Genomic DNA, 16,980 nt, shown 5'->3' with positions numbered 1-16,980 from the left:
CGCGTTGGCGAGCGTGATACTGGGCCGCTATCCACAGCCCAATATGGCGCTCGCCCCTCTGATGTAAGCCTAGGGCCGCTCTCACACAACCCGCTTTTCACTGCGATTAGCACAACATTCAGAATGCTGCGCTATTTGCGGTACAACGCCTACATTGACCTCAGTGGGGCTTCACAGATCGGCGCTCACATGCCGCGTTTCTAACACCACGATATTTTCGCACGCTGTCTGCTCTATTTTCGTGTGTTTTTAGCGCTTTTTAATGCCCCTCATCACCATTAAAATGATCGAGTGTGTTTTTAAGAAAAAAACCTGCCAACCGCTGAAGCGTGCGTCCGAAGACGAGGCACAACATGGTGGTAAACGCACTGGTTTGGGACCTGCCGTCTTGTGCCGGCCGCGGTCCTTGTGGCTGCTCTGTACCAGCTGTCAGACTCTTCCCCCTCGCTGCCTCTCGGCTCGTGTTCTGGGAAGCGTGTTCTCGGCAGGGCTGCGCCCGGGGACACAGTATCCTGCGGACACTCCCTTCCTGCTGTAACCGTGTAGTAGGTCATTGCTCACTGCTGTGCGCTGTATCCCAGTCTCTGTAGTAGACGGCGCCGCCGCCGTTCCAAGTTTCACGTCTTTCTAGTTGCCCACTTGATGATTTTTTTTCCACCAGTCTAACAAACTCCAGCGCCGCCTGATAATCCAGATGCGGCGCCGAACCTCCTGCAGCAGCTCAGACCGTAAAGGATGGTTTATTGCGTCCGGTTAGTAGTGGGGGATGTCAGATCCGAATACTTCCTGTAGTTGGGAGAGTATCTGATCAGACTGCGAGCAGCACAGGTCTGAGAAACCATTCGCTCCGTAGACATCAATGGCCTACATGAATACTGATAGGAGCCATTAGCGGTAAAAGCCGAGGCGGCAGGCGGCCGTCTGTTTACAGCTTTGTTTCTTCGCTAAGTCCGGTTCCACGTGATAAAATCAAGCGATGCGAGAGTTGGTGACAACGTGGGGTTAGGAGACCCGTGCCTCTCGGTGGTTTCCTTCACACTTGCAATGTTTTCTCTCCTGCAGTGTTGCGTGTTTAATTAATAAATGACTTGCGGCAGCTCTATTCGCTCTTTATCACCCATGTCTTCCTATCCGCCTTCGTACTAACGATCCAATGCACCAACTTGTGACTTAACATTAGAGACTCCTATTGTCTTATGATGAAATCGCAAGCAGCAGCGATGGTTCTTGGGAAACGAAGCGGCGGAGACGCTCAGAAATCACGTGGACAAAGGGGCAATTTTTGGCGTGAATTTTCTCGCTCAGCCATGTGAAACAACCCCGAAGTGATGACCGCTATGGTAAACTCTAGGAGGGCCTACCTCCTGACTTCATTATATTTGGATTCTGTTGGTGTTGGCGAAGGATAACTTCACATGGCGATCGCGATATCAGGCCCCCCGCAGTGTCATAGAGGACACCCTGGTGACCAGGCCACCTCCGTCATGCCCCGGTGGAGGCCGTTGGTGGCTTCTGCTTTTGGGTTTTTCAGTAATTTTGCTTCTGGAAATGCTCTCCTCTCACTTATACATGATGCGCCCAGTTGAGTGGGACTTTGTGTCGGCATCTTCAGGACTTTAGTTTGTAGGTTTTTCTTCTTAAGGATGGAACATTTTGTTAGATGTGTTGCTTAATCCGTCTCCTCTGACAAATGCATTTATAAATTATTGAAGCCCCCAGATATCTGTGGTATATTTTTGGTATATATGTGTACACCACCTGCGCTAGCAACCCTCTCCCCTTACACATCCTGCGCTCCCTCTCCCCGGTGGTCATCTTCCATCTCATCACCATATTCAACCTCTCCCTGACCTCCTGACATTTTCCCTCCTCTCAAATACTCCATTAGATCCTCCCTGCTAAAGAAAAAAAAAATATATACTCTTGATGCGACGGATGCTGCCAACTACCAACCCATCTCTAATCTCCCCTTCATCTCCAAACTATTGGAATGACTGGTTTACTCTCACCTTCTAAGCTATCTGAAAACTCTCTACTCTACACCCCCCTACAGTCTGGCTTCCGACCCCCTACATGCAACAGAAACTGCCCGACCTCCTGACAACTAAATCAAGAGGTGACTACTCCCTACTGATCCTCCTGCATCTCTCTGCAGCATTAGACACTGTTGACCACAATCTCCTCCTCAGTATGCTTCACTCAATCTGCCTAAAGGACACTGCTCTCTCCTGGTTCTTCCAACCTATCTGACCGCTCCTTCAGCATCTCCTCTGCTGGCTCCACCTCTTCCCCTTGCTGTTGGAGTCCCCCTGGGCTCGGTCCTCTGCCTTCTCCTCTCCTCTTCCCCTTGCTGTTGGGGCCTCCCAGGGCTTGGTCCTTGGCTCTCTCCTCTCCTTGCTGTTATGGTCCCCTGGAGCTCAGTCCTGGGCCACCTCCTCTTCTCCATCTACACAGCCCCTATTGGACAGTCCATCAGGAGTTTTAGCTTTCAGTACATCTCTATGCTGACAACACCCAGCTATATCCCACCTCCCATGACATCACAGCGCCGGTCCTCCAGAGCGCCACCGACTGTCCGCTGTCTCTAACACTTTGTCCTCTCTCTACCGAAAACTAATCCTTTCAAAAACTGATCTACTGGTGTTTCCGCCCTCTGCTAACCGACCTCATCCTGACCTCTTCATCTCAGTGTGTGGCACCATAACTCCCAGCATGCCTGCTGCTTTGGGTGATATTTGACTCCATAACCTGCCCCTCCCACCCGCCAACCTTCATCCAATCTCTGGCCCGAACATGTCAGCTGCACCTCAAAAACATCGCAAGAATCCGCTCTTTTCTCACTGTGGACGCGCTAAAAATACTCACTGTTGCCCTCATCCACTCCCGGCTCGATTATTGCAACTCGCTGCTGATCGGCCTCCCCTGCACCAGACTCTTCCACCCACCCCCCACCCCCTCCAATCCATCCTGAATGCAGCAGCCAGGCTCATCTTCCTGTCCAGCCGATACTCGGACGCCTCTGCCCTGTGACGGTCACTGCCAGGCTGCCCGCCAATACAGAATACAAGTCACACTCCTTACCTTCATCCATAAAGCTCTCAACAGTACCGTACCACCCTACATTGTATCCCTCATCTCAATCCACCACCCAGCCTACGCCCTGCGCGCCACTAACAAAATCAGATTAAGTGCCCCTTTAATTCGAACCTCTCATTCCCGCCTCCAACACTTCTCCAGAGCAGCACCGGTCCGCTGGAATGCGCTACCAAAAACTATCCGGGCAATCCAGGACTCACAGAACTTCAGGCGTGCTCTAAAAACGCACCTCTTCAGGGAGGCATACCGCATCCCCCTAAACAAACCTCTCTGTACCCCCCTGATAACATGCTTCCTGACCTACTGACTGCAATCCCTGCTAGCCACCATAAACCGCTCCTGCAGTCACACCGATTCAACCACTCTATGGTCTGACCATTGTCTGTGTATAGCATCCCTCACTCTCCAGCCCTTTACCTCCTGTACCCCCCATTACTTGTAGTATGTAAGCTTGTTGGAGCAGGACCCTCACCCCATTACTTGTAGTATGTAAGCTCGTTGGAGCAGGACCCTCACCCCTATTGTCTCCATCAGCTGATTACTATGTAACCGTGGTTTTTGTATCTTTGTTTCTTGTATCTCTCTCCCCTGTGTTGTAAGCGCTGCGGACTATGTTGGCGCTATATAAGTGAAGGTTATTTCTGCACTCTCGCAGGACGTGTGCCGGTGGTAGCGCTCCATGGACTGTAATGTATTGGTAATCTCCCCAGGGATCAGCAGTTTTCCCACCGCTGACATCCTGCAGCCTCACGCTGTGTTCTTCCTGCCGCCGGCCTTCCTTATTACCGTTACCATATAAGGAGAATCCTCACATTCTCTGAAGGGAAAGGTGGAGTTTCCATGATGACGGCTCTCCCTTTATCCGGCTCCCGCAGTGATGGAGCGCTCGGCTGTCCTCTTCACTTCTCTGCTACTTTGTCTTCTCTTCAGTTTCCATTGGTTTGCCCTATGTTCTAGATGCGACTGCCCATTATATTACATGCGGAGCTCTAAGGATGTGCTGCTGCACGTAACATTACGTAAAGCGCCTTCTGGAAAGAAGGGGGAGACAGGGAAGCTCTTTGAGCCTGATGGCCGGAGGTGATTGGCAATCGACTCTTAAGCATATTGCAACAGCAAACTAATTTGTCTCCATCCTCCTCCAATAAATGCAGCCTTTAGGCCACGTGAAGGTTCCACATAAAACTGAACATGCTGCAAATTTTTGCTTTTTTTTTTCTCTCTGTCTGCTCGTGGGAATCGCAATTAGTTTCCACAAACGTGTAGGAAAACGCATTCTTGTAGCATGTGCTGAACTGTGTTTGCTGCAGATCTGCAGTGCGGACGCCGATTGTGGATTCTGCAATGCAAATCTGTATGTGCGCCGCCGGCCTAAGTATCTGTATTGTGGCTGGTGGCGTCGAGCTTCCGGCAAACATGCGCGGTACAGAATTTTTTTTAATCTTTCTTTTTCCCGTGCCATCGCCAGGTGATGATGCGGGTATCCGCAACCTATTCGCAATGTCGATTTGCGGGTCAGACAGCTGACATTGAGTTCAATGCCACCCGTCCATGCGAATACACCCTAAAATAGAACATGCCACGACTTTATGTCCACAAGCGGAAATCGCAAGCGAATGTTCCATTGTATGAATGTGTGCGGATACCGCAGGTCGTCCGTGCGGGTGACGATCGCGGATTCTGCATGCGGTTGTGATAGACCGGCCTTCCTCGATATTCCGCAGTGATTAATATGTCGATCGTCTCGTCTTCTTCCAGGCTGAAGGGGAGGTCGCTGCACTAAATCGTCGTATCCAGCTTGTGGAAGAAGAGTTGGATCGAGCTCAAGAGCGCCTCGCTACGGCTCTACAGAAACTGGAAGAAGCAGAAAAGGCAGCGGATGAGAGTGAAAGGTATTTGTGGAGATGGATGTGGAATATCCGGTGACACGGGAGACAGGAATGAAGTCGCGGTTCATGGAACCAACGCTGCTCGCTCCCCATCATCCCCGTTACAAAGCTTAAAATCCGTGTACTCGGATGCTGGAAAACTTATATCCCCATACATTGTTTCTGGGAAAACTTTTTAGTAAGAGGGGAGCCGTCACATGGTGAGCGCAGCCCGCAGGCGGCATATTGTAGGCCGCGATGAGCGGCGCAGACCGGGATAGTTCTGTCGGATAAGGTTTAGTATAACTTGTTTATTGATGTCCAGCGGGCGGTCGTATCCATGATGGCCGTCTGTATGCAGGCTCCTACGGGGAAGGCTTTCAATCAGAGTAGGAACGCCCACTGGACTCCTAACCACAGGCTTCGCCAAGATCTAGGCTCCTCCTGCTCTACCACAGGCGGCCTGTAGACCGGACCGCATGTTAAGCTGATACATTTCCTTTTTCAAGGTTCTAGTTATAACAATGATAACAAGAATCTAACCCCTTCATGCTATGGGACATAAGGGTACGCCCTGTGGATAGTGCAGGATCAGAAGCGCGCCATCCTGTGGCAGGAGCCAGCTGTTACTGATAGCCGGCCTACAGCTGTACCAGCGGGGATAGATGAGAACAGCGATCCCCGCTGTTAACCCCTACATAGATTTTGGCATGTAAAGGGTACCCAAAGGCACTCCCTCTGTGTGACGTCATCATCTCTCCGCCATGACATCGGGTTGCCATGACCACAGGGCGCCAGACACTGATATCCCGGTTTGCTATGAAAGGCGATAGAGCATTGCAGTACAGAAGTCAAGCAATGCATTATCATAATGATGATGGCTCTTACGGTCCAAGTTCCCTACAGGGACATAAAATATGGGGGGGGAAAACAGTGTTATAAAAGCCCTGAACGCTTTTTTGTGCATTCCCCCCTAATGTGTATAAAAATAGAGTACAAATCCCCCATATTTGGTATCATCGTCTCTATAACGACCCGTACAATAAACTGAACCCACTATTTATTCTGCTTGGCAAAAACTGTATTTAAAAAAAAAAAAAACAAACAAAAAAAAAAAAACTGAGTCAAAATGGTTATTTAGTTTTTGCCTCCCAAAAAAACGCAATAAAAGTGATCAAAAAAGTCGCATGTATGTCAAAATGGCACCAATAAAAAAACTGCAGCTCGTCACGCAAAAAAGCCCAAAGCGCCGCCATAAAATAAGAGTTATGGGACTTTGAATGCAGCGATATAGAAAAAATAATCCCCCCCCCCCCCCCCCCTGTTTTAAGGGAAAAAAAAATATTTTTATTATATAATATAATTTTTTTTGTACAGTACATCATATAAACCCAAATGTGGTACCAAGAAAAAAAACCCAAAACTACACCTCACCACGTAAAAACGAGCCCTTATATGGCCGTGTCAGCAAAAATGGTTATGGAAAAGTAGAGCTGAAAATCTTCAAAAAAATTGTCTGAGTGGCACTAAGGGGTTAATAGACTCTCATTCTCCTCCTCTGTCTAAGGAACCCTTCATCCAGGAAGTGTGTGTTGTAGGCATCGCACTCTTTCCTGTGTTGGAACAGACTTTTTTACTGAAGTTAAACTTTTTCTGAACAAAGCCTTTCTCTTTCTTTCTTCCCCGTTTCTTGGCCGATGGTCCTACTGGCCGTGGAGGCAGTTCTTCCGGTTTATAGGGTGATCGAGCTGTCAGGCCGCCCAGAGACACATTTGTGTCGGTGGATTTAGATTTTTGATCAGCAGATAATCTGAAGTTTGAGGCCTGTCAGATCTTCTTCAGGCCGATTTCACACGGCCGAGAATCTTCTGTGACTTTGGCGTGTTGAGACTCGCATGAATATGATCCCCATTAATGTGAATGGAGTCACGTGCATGAGCGATCGCGGCAGGTCCCATCCTTTTTGCATTCCTCAGAAAAACTCGATAACATCATTCCTTAGGGAGAGTCCCAAGAAAGTCAGTGAGGAGACTTATAAGGCCATGCAAGCTCCTCTGGGTAATATGCAAATAAGGAAGATGGAACAATACCTCTGCAGCGCCACCTACTGGACGGAAGCATTCCTGGCCAATAACGTTGGATGGGTACAACTGGAAAAACAGATTGAGGAGACCTAACGCATGCGTGTACACCAAGGTCCAGAAGTCCGAATGTTTGCCACTTAGTAGTTATTATAGAGTTTGTTATACAAGGTGCAGATTAACACCGTGTTGTGGTGATATAAAGGGTCCGTCACCCCCGGCTCACGACTGGGCGGCTTCTAACATCACAGATGGATTCTGGGGCTTCAGAGATACTTGGCCACACTTTGTTTAGGACCGCCAGGAGGATGGGGAACAATATAGCGTTCTGTGTAATGTTAGAGGGATGATCACAGGGAGGTCTAGAGGAAATGCTGATGGGTGTCATCCGGTAAACAAGGGGGATCGGAGGACGGAACGGTAAAAAAGGCCTTTTATATAAATTGAACTTTCTGTCTTGTTTGCAGAGGAATGAAGGTAATAGAGAACCGAGCAATGAAGGATGAAGAGAAGATGGAAATCCAAGAAATGCAGCTCAAGGAAGCTAAACACATTGCAGAAGAAGCCGACCGTAAATATGAGGAGGTGAGGAGCAATAAATGGTTAATTCTGCCACATGGCGATTAATCGCAGTACTGAGATGTAGCTGAAAAATGGCTGATTGGACTCTGTAGCCCAGTGATTCCCGGTGGAATTAGCGGACTACTGTGTATTGGTGGCCGCCCGTCTCGCCCTGCTCTTACATGGCACAGGTCCGGGCACAGCGGATTATAAGGTAGACCGCTGCTGCAGTGTGCGGCTTGTTCTCTTCCATCTGCAGGAAGCTTATCGTCTGCTTCGTCACATAGAAATGGCCAAAGTCATTAGATTTCTACCGCCAGGTCCTGCTGTTCTTCAGTCACCCCTGCAGATGGGGGAAATGGCAAGGGAAAGTTAGTCGCCTGTTTGCGCTGTGCGGCCAAACCAGATGTCCGTATCAGAGATGGACTTTATGAAAGATGTGGGGGTGCGACCAAACTTGAGACGGGACCTGAGCAGAACTTATCTTGGCCATTCTAGAAAACTGCTGAAATGGGGTCCAAGAGGTCTCTGCTTCGGCAGGTTCCCCTTCCTTTGCACCATTCTATGCTGGAATGAAGAGCGCAGTCCACCATGCTTTTCATGCCAGCACAGAATGGTGCAGGTATATTTGGCATCCTGAAGAAGGGAGAGTTTCTGCAGAGCTGCCTCCGTTAGTGGTGCAGTCATGGAGCTGGAGTTGTGCGAACTCCCTGCCAGTGGTGTGGCTGTGGAAGGGGTCCCACTGCTTTCCTGTAAGATCGCCGGGAGGTGGGGTGCCATATCATTAAAGAGGAGGGGCCTATAGAGTAAAAAGATGGGCGAGTCTTCGGGGCGAGTCTTCGCTCTGCAGGATGGCAGGACAGCAGCTAATGGTGGATTGGAATATGGGCGGTTTTGGCAGCAGGTGGGCCGCCCCTAGAGCGCCTGTGGTGGGCACCCCTATCATCATCCACCACTGGTCACATGAGTTGTATGAATTTCACAGCTTCAAGTATTTTCAATGCATATAAATGCGTTTTCTTGATGCCACACAGATGAAGCCCGGTCCCATTGTTTGTTTTCCTATTTAGGTCGCCCGTAAACTGGTCATCCTTGAGGGAGAGCTGGAGAGGGCGGAGGAGCGCGCAGAAGTATCTGAACTGTAAGAATTCCCTTTTACATCTCGCTGACATACAAGAACGGAGTTCTTTCCAGAAGTTTTGCCATAACGCCTGCTCTCTCCTTTTGGGGTTAAGGCGTTGAGCTGTGCAGAGGGAGAAGGACAGTCTGAGAGTTGGGGATTCTTGCTAAATGCAGGATTGGGTCCGGTCCGCAGAGATCTGTAGGATTTATTTATACCTTTCTGCCAAAGTTCTGTTTGGAAGTCGCAGATCGGCGCGCTCGTATTTATTTCTATTGCTCCACACTTCATTAAAGTCAGTGGGCCTAATGAACGGAATGGGGCGTCCTGACAAACTTCCTGTAACTTGTGCCAGAAGTGGGCCTGAAAATCATTGCTGACTTCTCACTGCATGTAGAATGTGAAGCGGTCAGAGTAGTTGGATAGTCAGGGGTGATCTGCCTGTTTAAACATTCCACATGAGCACGAACTACTAGTCGGCACTAGTTTAGCCGACAGTCCTCCCATGTAAATGGGGCATTAGTGTGCTGGGATTACGCTATTGATGACCTGAGGATAGATTATCAGTTGACTGGCGGATTCTGCCATTTGAGATCCCTGCCGAACAGCTGATTGAACAAGTACTATGCTGGGGTCTGTGCCACGGCCTCTTCTCAGGTCTGTTGTCGCATGGCCTGTGGGCAGCTCAATATTAGTAGCTGCATTACCAGACACAGCTGCTATACATTGTCTGGCGCTGTGCCTGGTATAGACTGGAATGACCGCAAAGCCCTGCTGCTCAAATCGTTATGACCAATCCTCAGAATAGGTCATCAGAGTGTAGTGCTGGAAAACCCCTTTTTAACCCTTTCCAATCAGTTTCTGAATTGAGTGTTTCCTAGGGGGCTTGCTGTTTGTCGTTCTACAACAGCGCCACCTGCTGGCTTAAACCAGTAAGTACATGATGGGACGTGTGAGTGGCCAGCGGTAGAGTAAGACACGTCGTCCGACGTTGGAGCTGTGCAGGCTTCAGTGATTGTCGGAAGACGTCTGATAGTGGCTTGGAAAGGGTTAAGAACCTGCAACACAGATGCAAGAGTATGTCCTCTGGTCACAATACTGACTTCTACTATATTCAGAGTCTTGTATATTCCAGTGCCCCCATAGACCGCTCTCTTGTTCACTGCCTTCCTTCCCCTTTCCCAAACTTTGCTTATCTAAACTCTTTATTTTTTCTTTCTCTTTTTGCAGTAAATGTGGTGATTTGGAAGAGGAATTAAAAAATGTCACTAACAATTTAAAATCTCTGGAGGCGCAGTCTGAAAAGGTAAGGGGGCTGGGGGGGGCGCGGAGTAGGTCTCTCTCGTTAGTCGGGCGGTGGGGGCCTCTCTCGTTTTTCATGGGGCCTCGCAGGCATGTGCTCGAACACGGTGTTTTCTAACGCCATGATTTTCGAGCGGTCTGTTCTGTTTTTCTGCATTTAGCACACCTGATCCCCCATCACAATGATGGTGTGCGCTAAAACCCACTGTCTGTTGTAGAAATCTGTCGCCGAGAACGGAAGTAAAATTGTAGCGTTCTGCCTAGCGCATGTGAGAGGCCTAAGGCCCTCATGTTCACGGGCAAAAGAAGAATTAAAATCTGCAGCGGATTTTAACTCTTCTCCCGCCCGCGGATCCGCGCCCCATAGGGATGCATTGACCACCCGCGGGTAGATAAATACCAGCGGATGGTCAATAAAAGTGATTTTAAAAAAAAAATGGAGCATGAAAAAATCTGGGCCAAGCTCCATTTTCATGCGGGTCTCCCGCGGGCTTCTATTGAAGCCTATGGAAGCCGTCCGGATCCGCGGGAGACAAAAAATAGGAATTTACTCACCCGCTCCGGTTCTTCCCTTTGCCGAGGCGCCATCTTCTCTCCGTCGCGGCCGTATCTCTTTTCTTCGGGCCGGCGCATGCGCGGGGGCACGTCACCGACGTCATCCTGCGCATCCGCTGGGCCGAAGAAAGAAGATCCGTCCGCGGCGAAGGGAAGAACCGGAGCGGGCGGGAGGTAAGTATTCTTATTTTCAGCCCTCATGTCCGTGGGGCAGGAGGGACCCACTGCGGGTTCTCCATGGAGAATCCGTAGCGGGCCTGATTTTCCCCGTGGACATGAGGCCTAAAGGTCCGGCTGCAGAATCCCCAGTAATGTAGCTGATGTGCAGTAGAACTCTGTGGCCGTATTTGAGGAGCCGATGTGATCCGGACCGAGGAGGAGATATTCTGCAGACTGCCTCATATGTAGCCAATATGTGCTTCAGAAGCAGCAGGCGGGCCGCTCCTCGCGGAGCTGTCACTGCGACGCTGCAGGCTTAGACTGTATCCTTGTAGTTGGTGTTCATGAAACTGCGGAACTGAAAAACTGATGGCGGCTTTTTATTCTTTAGTATTCTGAAAAAGAAGATAAATATGAAGAAGAAATCAAGATCTTAACAGACAAACTGAAAGAGGTAACAAAGCGGGAGCCCCTGTGAGGCGGTGATGGGCGCTAGCATGCTCGGAGTGCGGAGGTATTGATCCACCACTGCTTGCTGGCTACATTATATGTCTCTGTGCTTTCAACAGGCAGAAACCCGGGCTGAATTTGCCGAAAGAACAGTTGCCAAACTAGAAAAGACTATTGATGATCTCGAAGGTAAGCCGTGGGTTAACATCGTGACTCTTTTTAGTTTGTTTTAAAACTTTTATTTATTTTTTTTCCCTATCTGACCCGACACAAAGGGTTGTCTGTTTGAAAAAATCAGCACATTGGGAACTCTGCCCCCCCCCCTCTGTCTGCTGACATTGTAGCTCCCACTGAACCGTCACCATGAAGGGTTGCTGCTCTTCTCTATATGCGCCATTCACTGCTTTCAGTAAAAGGTGTTTGACCGATCAGCATTAATATTCTTAAAGCAGTAAATGGTGCAGCTTTGGTCCGAAGGTGAAGCCTTGTGTTCTGGGACTGTGGGGATCCTGGAAGCGGCAAACCAAAAGTGTCTGGCTGACATTTGCAGAAAAATCTTGGAAGGCACGCAGTGGAATGTAGCCGCCTTTGTAAAAAAAAAATAATTCACTTTTTTTTTTTTTTGATGTGTGGGTCCCAATTAAGCTTTCAGTTTTCCCTCTTGGGGTGGAGGATGGGTTCTGTGAGTTTTATAATTAAAGCAAGCAATAGGTAGGTTCAGGTGAGAAGATTGCTTACATCAGTGTCCCCCACCTCCAGTCCTCAGGGACCCCAACAGGTCATGTCAGGATGTCCTCAGTATTGCACAGGTGATGTAATCATGATCAGTGCCACATGGGGTCTCTCTATTGGGCAACTTCAAATCATGACTTGTTGGGCGGTTGTGAGGAAAGTTGGGTAGTTATGAGGGAGTTTGGGAAACGCTGGCTAACATAAAGAACCCGTGCCACTGCTGTATGTGGACTGTGTGGCATTTTCTTTAATCCTTGGTGGCACTGTCTATAAAACTCCTCCTTAACGTCCTACTTTTCAGCTCAGCTGTATACTTTCGGGTGGTTTCATGGCTGCCTCTGTTTGGGTAGCAGGAAAGGGGAATCCCTGCTGGCCGAATGACCATCTTGGGATGGAACCGATCAGCCCCTGGTGGACCCCATTGACTATAATGGGGTCTGTTCAGTTTCCGCTCAGCTGCCCGGCTTTTGGACAGAAGAAGGTGCTGCACGCAGCAGTTTCTCTACCAGTATTTTTAGCCGGCTCTGCAGTGGAACCACCAAGCTGAGCTTCCGACTCAGATGTGAAACCGGCCTTAGTGCGTTCTCTTATTCCTTCTTTTTACAACATTTGGCGCGCTGCGTTGTTAATATAAAGCCACATTCTAGCATTGCAGTAACCAGATTTCTTTCTCTTCTTCCTTTCGCTTTCTGCATCTGTCCGCGACTCTCCGCCTGTCCTCCTCCTTCTGATTGACTCCTGCTAGATGAATTATATGCCCAGAAGCTGAAGTACAAGGCTATCAGTGAAGAGTTAGACCATGCCCTCAATGACATGACCTCCTTGTAGACCGGTTCCATGTCCTGTGGCTCACGGCTTCTGTCGGCTACTATTCTTTGTCTGTGACTATATGCACTGCTTATTTTCCTGAAATAAAGATCTTTATTCTTCTCTGTACCCTCTGATTTCTTTCTTTTACTTGGCCTGTGTTTACTGTGTCTAGTGCTTGTATGAAGGAACCGTCAGACACTCCTGTGATATCCCAATACAAGAGTAGAGCTCGCATGTGGAAGCCAACACAGAACCCTCCCAATCTGAGCTTGTGGTTGGTGCCCACCACTCTCGCGATCCCACAGATGTTCTCAGACTGTCGCTCTATACTGACACTCTATACACTCTATATGGCGCCCACATCGGGCTACACACTGCCGGCAGTGGGAAATAAAGATCCTTCCTCTTGTACATAAGCAGAACCTTCATTTTTATATTTTTCTTTCAGACAAACTGGCAAATGCCAAAGAAGAAAACCTGGGCATGCACCAAGTTCTGGACCAAACCCTACTTGAACTCAACAACTTATAATACAAAGTGAAGACTGTTCTGCACACTTGATTCCTTCCTTAAAGTCTTACAGTCACTTTTTTAATTCTTAACATTCCAGGGGAAAATGGCAATGACTACAACCAAATATTTTATTTTATTAAACGGTTCGCAGCGATGAGCTTAAAGCCCGCCGGTAACTTGGTGCATTGTTTGTTTTTTGTCTTTTTTTTAAAGAAGCCTTTTTATACGAAGGTCCCATGTACATTTAAATCTAGAATAGTCACATGATGTTCAGTGTTTGTCTTACGGTATTCTGTTACATGACCACAAAGTGTTGGTATAAATGTTCTAGAATGTTGAATGTCATCAATAAAATACAACTAGTCCAAGTGTTCTCTCTCTTTGGTTGTGAAGGCTTTATTTTTGCAGTTTACAGGTAGTTTTAACTTTGAAGCCATTTTGCCCAACTTAGTAAAAACCATAACTGCTGATTGCCTGTTTTGCAAAAATAGCACAGCATGCTTTACTTTTTTTTTTTTTTTCTACTGGCCTTCATGATGAACCCCCAGACAGAATGAGCTGATGGATATTTGAACAGAACCCAAGTCCGTGAGTAGGAATCTTGCAATGGAGAAAGAGCAGCCCAAAATCTACAGGAAGGCCAATAACCTCCCTGGTCACCTGAATGACCACCTCCCAGAAAAGTGAGAACCCTAGAAGGCAAAACCATTTGGAGAAGAGTTCTCTCTTCACCACATGTCCAGCAGACAGGATCTACATGTAGCATGAGTGAGTGAAGTCAGAAGGGGACCCTTTACTGATGGCCTAGCAGCCTATATCCAGCTTCCTGAGAGTATGAGCTGATTGAGGCCTTTAGCATAAATGTGTAAGCCAGGTTTTCGCACTTCATTTCCTGCTGGATCAATCCCTCCACCTGCAGTCCCAGGGCACATATAGAACAAGGTAATAAAATGATAATGTGTCAAATATGACAGAAACTGATACAGATTTGTTCAAATTCAGCGTGAAGAAAACAAATCTACGTGGGAGCAAAGACCTAAAATGGCAGGGCTAAAATATTCTCCAATTTCCTAAAGGCTCTAAGAAGGCCAGTCAGGACCCTCACCAAAGTGAGTAACCTGGAGTTGGTTTGCTGAAATCCAGGATCTAAAAATTGGGTCCTCCAAACCCCTTCCCTCCCCACCCCTTGTAAAGGGTTGTGACGGTAGAGAAAGGATGTAGGAGCGGGCGCTCAGGTTGGCACAGCACAGGATCATCTCGCCAATCATTGGATTAGAAAATAAAGGTGGTGGTGGTAATTTGTTGAGCCAGGAAACAACTGACAAAGAATCTGAGCAAATGATTTGATGGACACCCATGGTTTGAGTCTGTCATGGCAGCACCAGTCAATTACATGAGCCAGGTGGGGGTGGAGGGGAGGGGGATATTTAAAGTTGCGCAAGCCCAAACCCAGTCCGTCTTGGACCGACTTAACAGCCTCATCAGTTTGTTATTCCAGACAAGTTTTCTATGGAAGCAATAATCTTGAAGGAGATGGATGTTCACTGGCCGGGCCTGGAAAACCAACTTGGGGGAGAATGTTCACTTAAAAGAAAAACTCAAGGCACCAAAACGGGCCCCCGCATTCAACATGGAGTAGCATCTTGGATAGATTAAGGCCTTTTAGAAATTTCCTTTGATATGTGAACTGAGGTCAGAGGGACCTGTTACTTCAATGAAAATTAAATTAGATTGAGCAAAAGTAATGTCTGTGTATGCGGTTACTTTTTCAGGTGTCTCTTCAGTGTACGTCCTATGTCTGTAGTCGCATGAATAACTTGTAAAAAGGGCTCAAGTTAAAATAAAAATATGAGGAAAATGGAAGAACAACCCTATCGCATACCTTTTTATAGATGTTAAAATCTTTAGATGGGATGCCATTTACCTGGACTATGGCAGGAGTGGACTACTGGGACATACTCTAGTGCGATAAGTGCTCTTCAAACCTGTCCTCCATAAACAACCAACTGACCCAGTCAAGGTCTTTTCAGCGTCTCCAGATCAAAGCATCTAGTCTTGCTCTTTGAATATAAGACTAGATGCTTTGGTGCTCTAGTTGAAGAGCCTTGGTAGTGTTATCGATAATCGATTGCAACGGGCCTGAGATCAAGAGACAGATTACACTTAGTAGGATTGCAATGCAAGGAATGGAAAAGATCTGGAAAAGCAAGGCTATTAGCATTGTAACAACAACCAAGACTGGTCAATGCAATTGTCTTTCCCCTAACGACGTTCGGCTGCGAAAGTTGGACACTGAGGAAAACAGACAAGGAAAATTGATGTTTCAACTCTGGTGCTGGAGGAGAATGCTAGGGATACCTTGGTCTGCCATGACCATGAACAAGGTAGTGTTAGATCGCCTCAAACCGGAAATATCACTAGAGGGCAAATAGCGGCTAACTCACTGAAAACAGTACTGATGCTTGGGAAGGGACGATTAGGACGATAAAGAACAAGATGGCGAGATACAATCAAGGCACTACCAACATGCCAATCACCGAACTGAAGGAAGCCGTGAAAGACAGGAGTGCGGGGAGAACATTGATCCATGGAGTGACTGAAGGTCGGACGCGACTGAATGGATAATCATCATCAATGTTACCATATGCTTCTCTGCCTGACCTAAAACCTTCCTGGGGCGGGTGAATGATGGTCACAAGAAGAGTAGTCTAGGGGCTAAGATCTTGGCAACAATTTTTCATTAATATTGAGCAAAAACAATTGGCCTTTAACTGGAGCAACTCAATGGGTCCTTACCCTGTTTGTATACAGGCGGGCCCAAAGGTAGGGAGACAAATAAATGGAAACCAGTGGTTGTAAATGCCATCCTGTGTGTGGCATGTTTCTAAGGGCATAGGGGCTAATCTGAGAGTAGTGTCCAATATGGTGGCCATTTTGAAAGCTGCCATCTTGGACCCAAGATGATTTTTTTAAAATGGGAAAGAGTGCATGTGACCTATGCATCTGACAGAGTTTGATGAGTCCAGATCTGGAAATGTCATGTACCTTTATTCCTGCCAAAGCCATTCACAATTTAACTGTAACGGGGAACACAACAGCAGTCTACTACAGGAAATGCTCTATGTGCTCTCCATTGTTAGGAATAGTCAAGGCTATTCTCTTCTCCCATCCACGTTGCATTAAAAGAAACACCTCAGTATAAATGCTTGCACAGGCATCCTGGATCTGCTGTTGCATATGTGCCACACTCCGAATTTTCACTGCGTAAACCCTGGACTTGACATCACCCCACAGGTAGAAGTCCAAGTTAGTGAGATCCGGCAAGTGTGCGGCCACAACGCCCAATCCAGTTCCATGGAAACTGCTGATTCAAAAACTTGTGGGCACTACGTCCATGATGTGGGGGGCACCATCCTGCTGGAAGAACACTGGCAATGTGCCATCTTCGTTGCACAGTGACAGGGACACCTTATGACGTAACAATTGCAGATAGTTGGCAGCAGTAAGGTTGACATCATTGAAGAATAGGCCCAATAGCTTTGTACCCTGCACACCGCATCCCACTATGACCTTCTGTGTGCCAACCATTTTGGAGGGATCTGTCCAGTACACTTTTGTGTTGGACCAGGAGAGGTTTTGTTGGTTCACGTAAAGGTTTGCTTCATCACTGAACCGTACCGGCTCTGTGACGTGTGGGTTCCTTTTGCACTTCCTGTAACAACTTCTTTCACAA

At 47.8% G+C, this 16,980-nt stretch overlaps 1 protein-coding gene across 3 annotated transcripts in view; it reads left to right on the top strand.

Annotated features, from left to right (window-relative positions):
* The window catches only part of TPM4 (tropomyosin 4), a 62,448-nt gene extending 48,828 nt beyond the window's left edge, over window positions 1-13,620 (top strand). For 2 of the 3 annotated variants that reach the window (XM_066574406.1, XM_066574407.1), the window contains 7 exons: window positions 4,855-4,988; window positions 7,513-7,630; window positions 8,677-8,747; window positions 9,957-10,032; window positions 11,134-11,196; window positions 11,312-11,381; window positions 13,183-13,620. In XM_066574406.1, coding sequence (XP_066430503.1) covers window positions 4,855-4,988; window positions 7,513-7,630; window positions 8,677-8,747; window positions 9,957-10,032; window positions 11,134-11,196; window positions 11,312-11,381; window positions 13,183-13,265 — 615 coding nt within the window. In that variant the 3' untranslated portion in view covers window positions 13,266-13,620. Of the gene's footprint in view, window positions 1-4,854; window positions 4,989-7,512; window positions 7,631-8,676; window positions 8,748-9,956; window positions 10,033-11,133; window positions 11,197-11,311; window positions 11,382-12,669; window positions 12,841-13,182 lie in introns of those variants that run through there. The other variant, XM_066574408.1, reaches the window with a different exon arrangement.
* Window positions 13,621-16,980: the final 3,360 nt, after the last annotated feature.

Source organism: Eleutherodactylus coqui, chromosome 7 (assembly GCF_035609145.1).
Source record: "Eleutherodactylus coqui strain aEleCoq1 chromosome 7, aEleCoq1.hap1, whole genome shotgun sequence".
NCBI lineage: Eukaryota > Metazoa > Chordata > Amphibia > Anura > Eleutherodactylidae > Eleutherodactylus > Eleutherodactylus coqui.
Note: the sequence above shows the minus strand (reverse complement) of the source record. Positions and strands in the feature narration are given on the sequence as shown.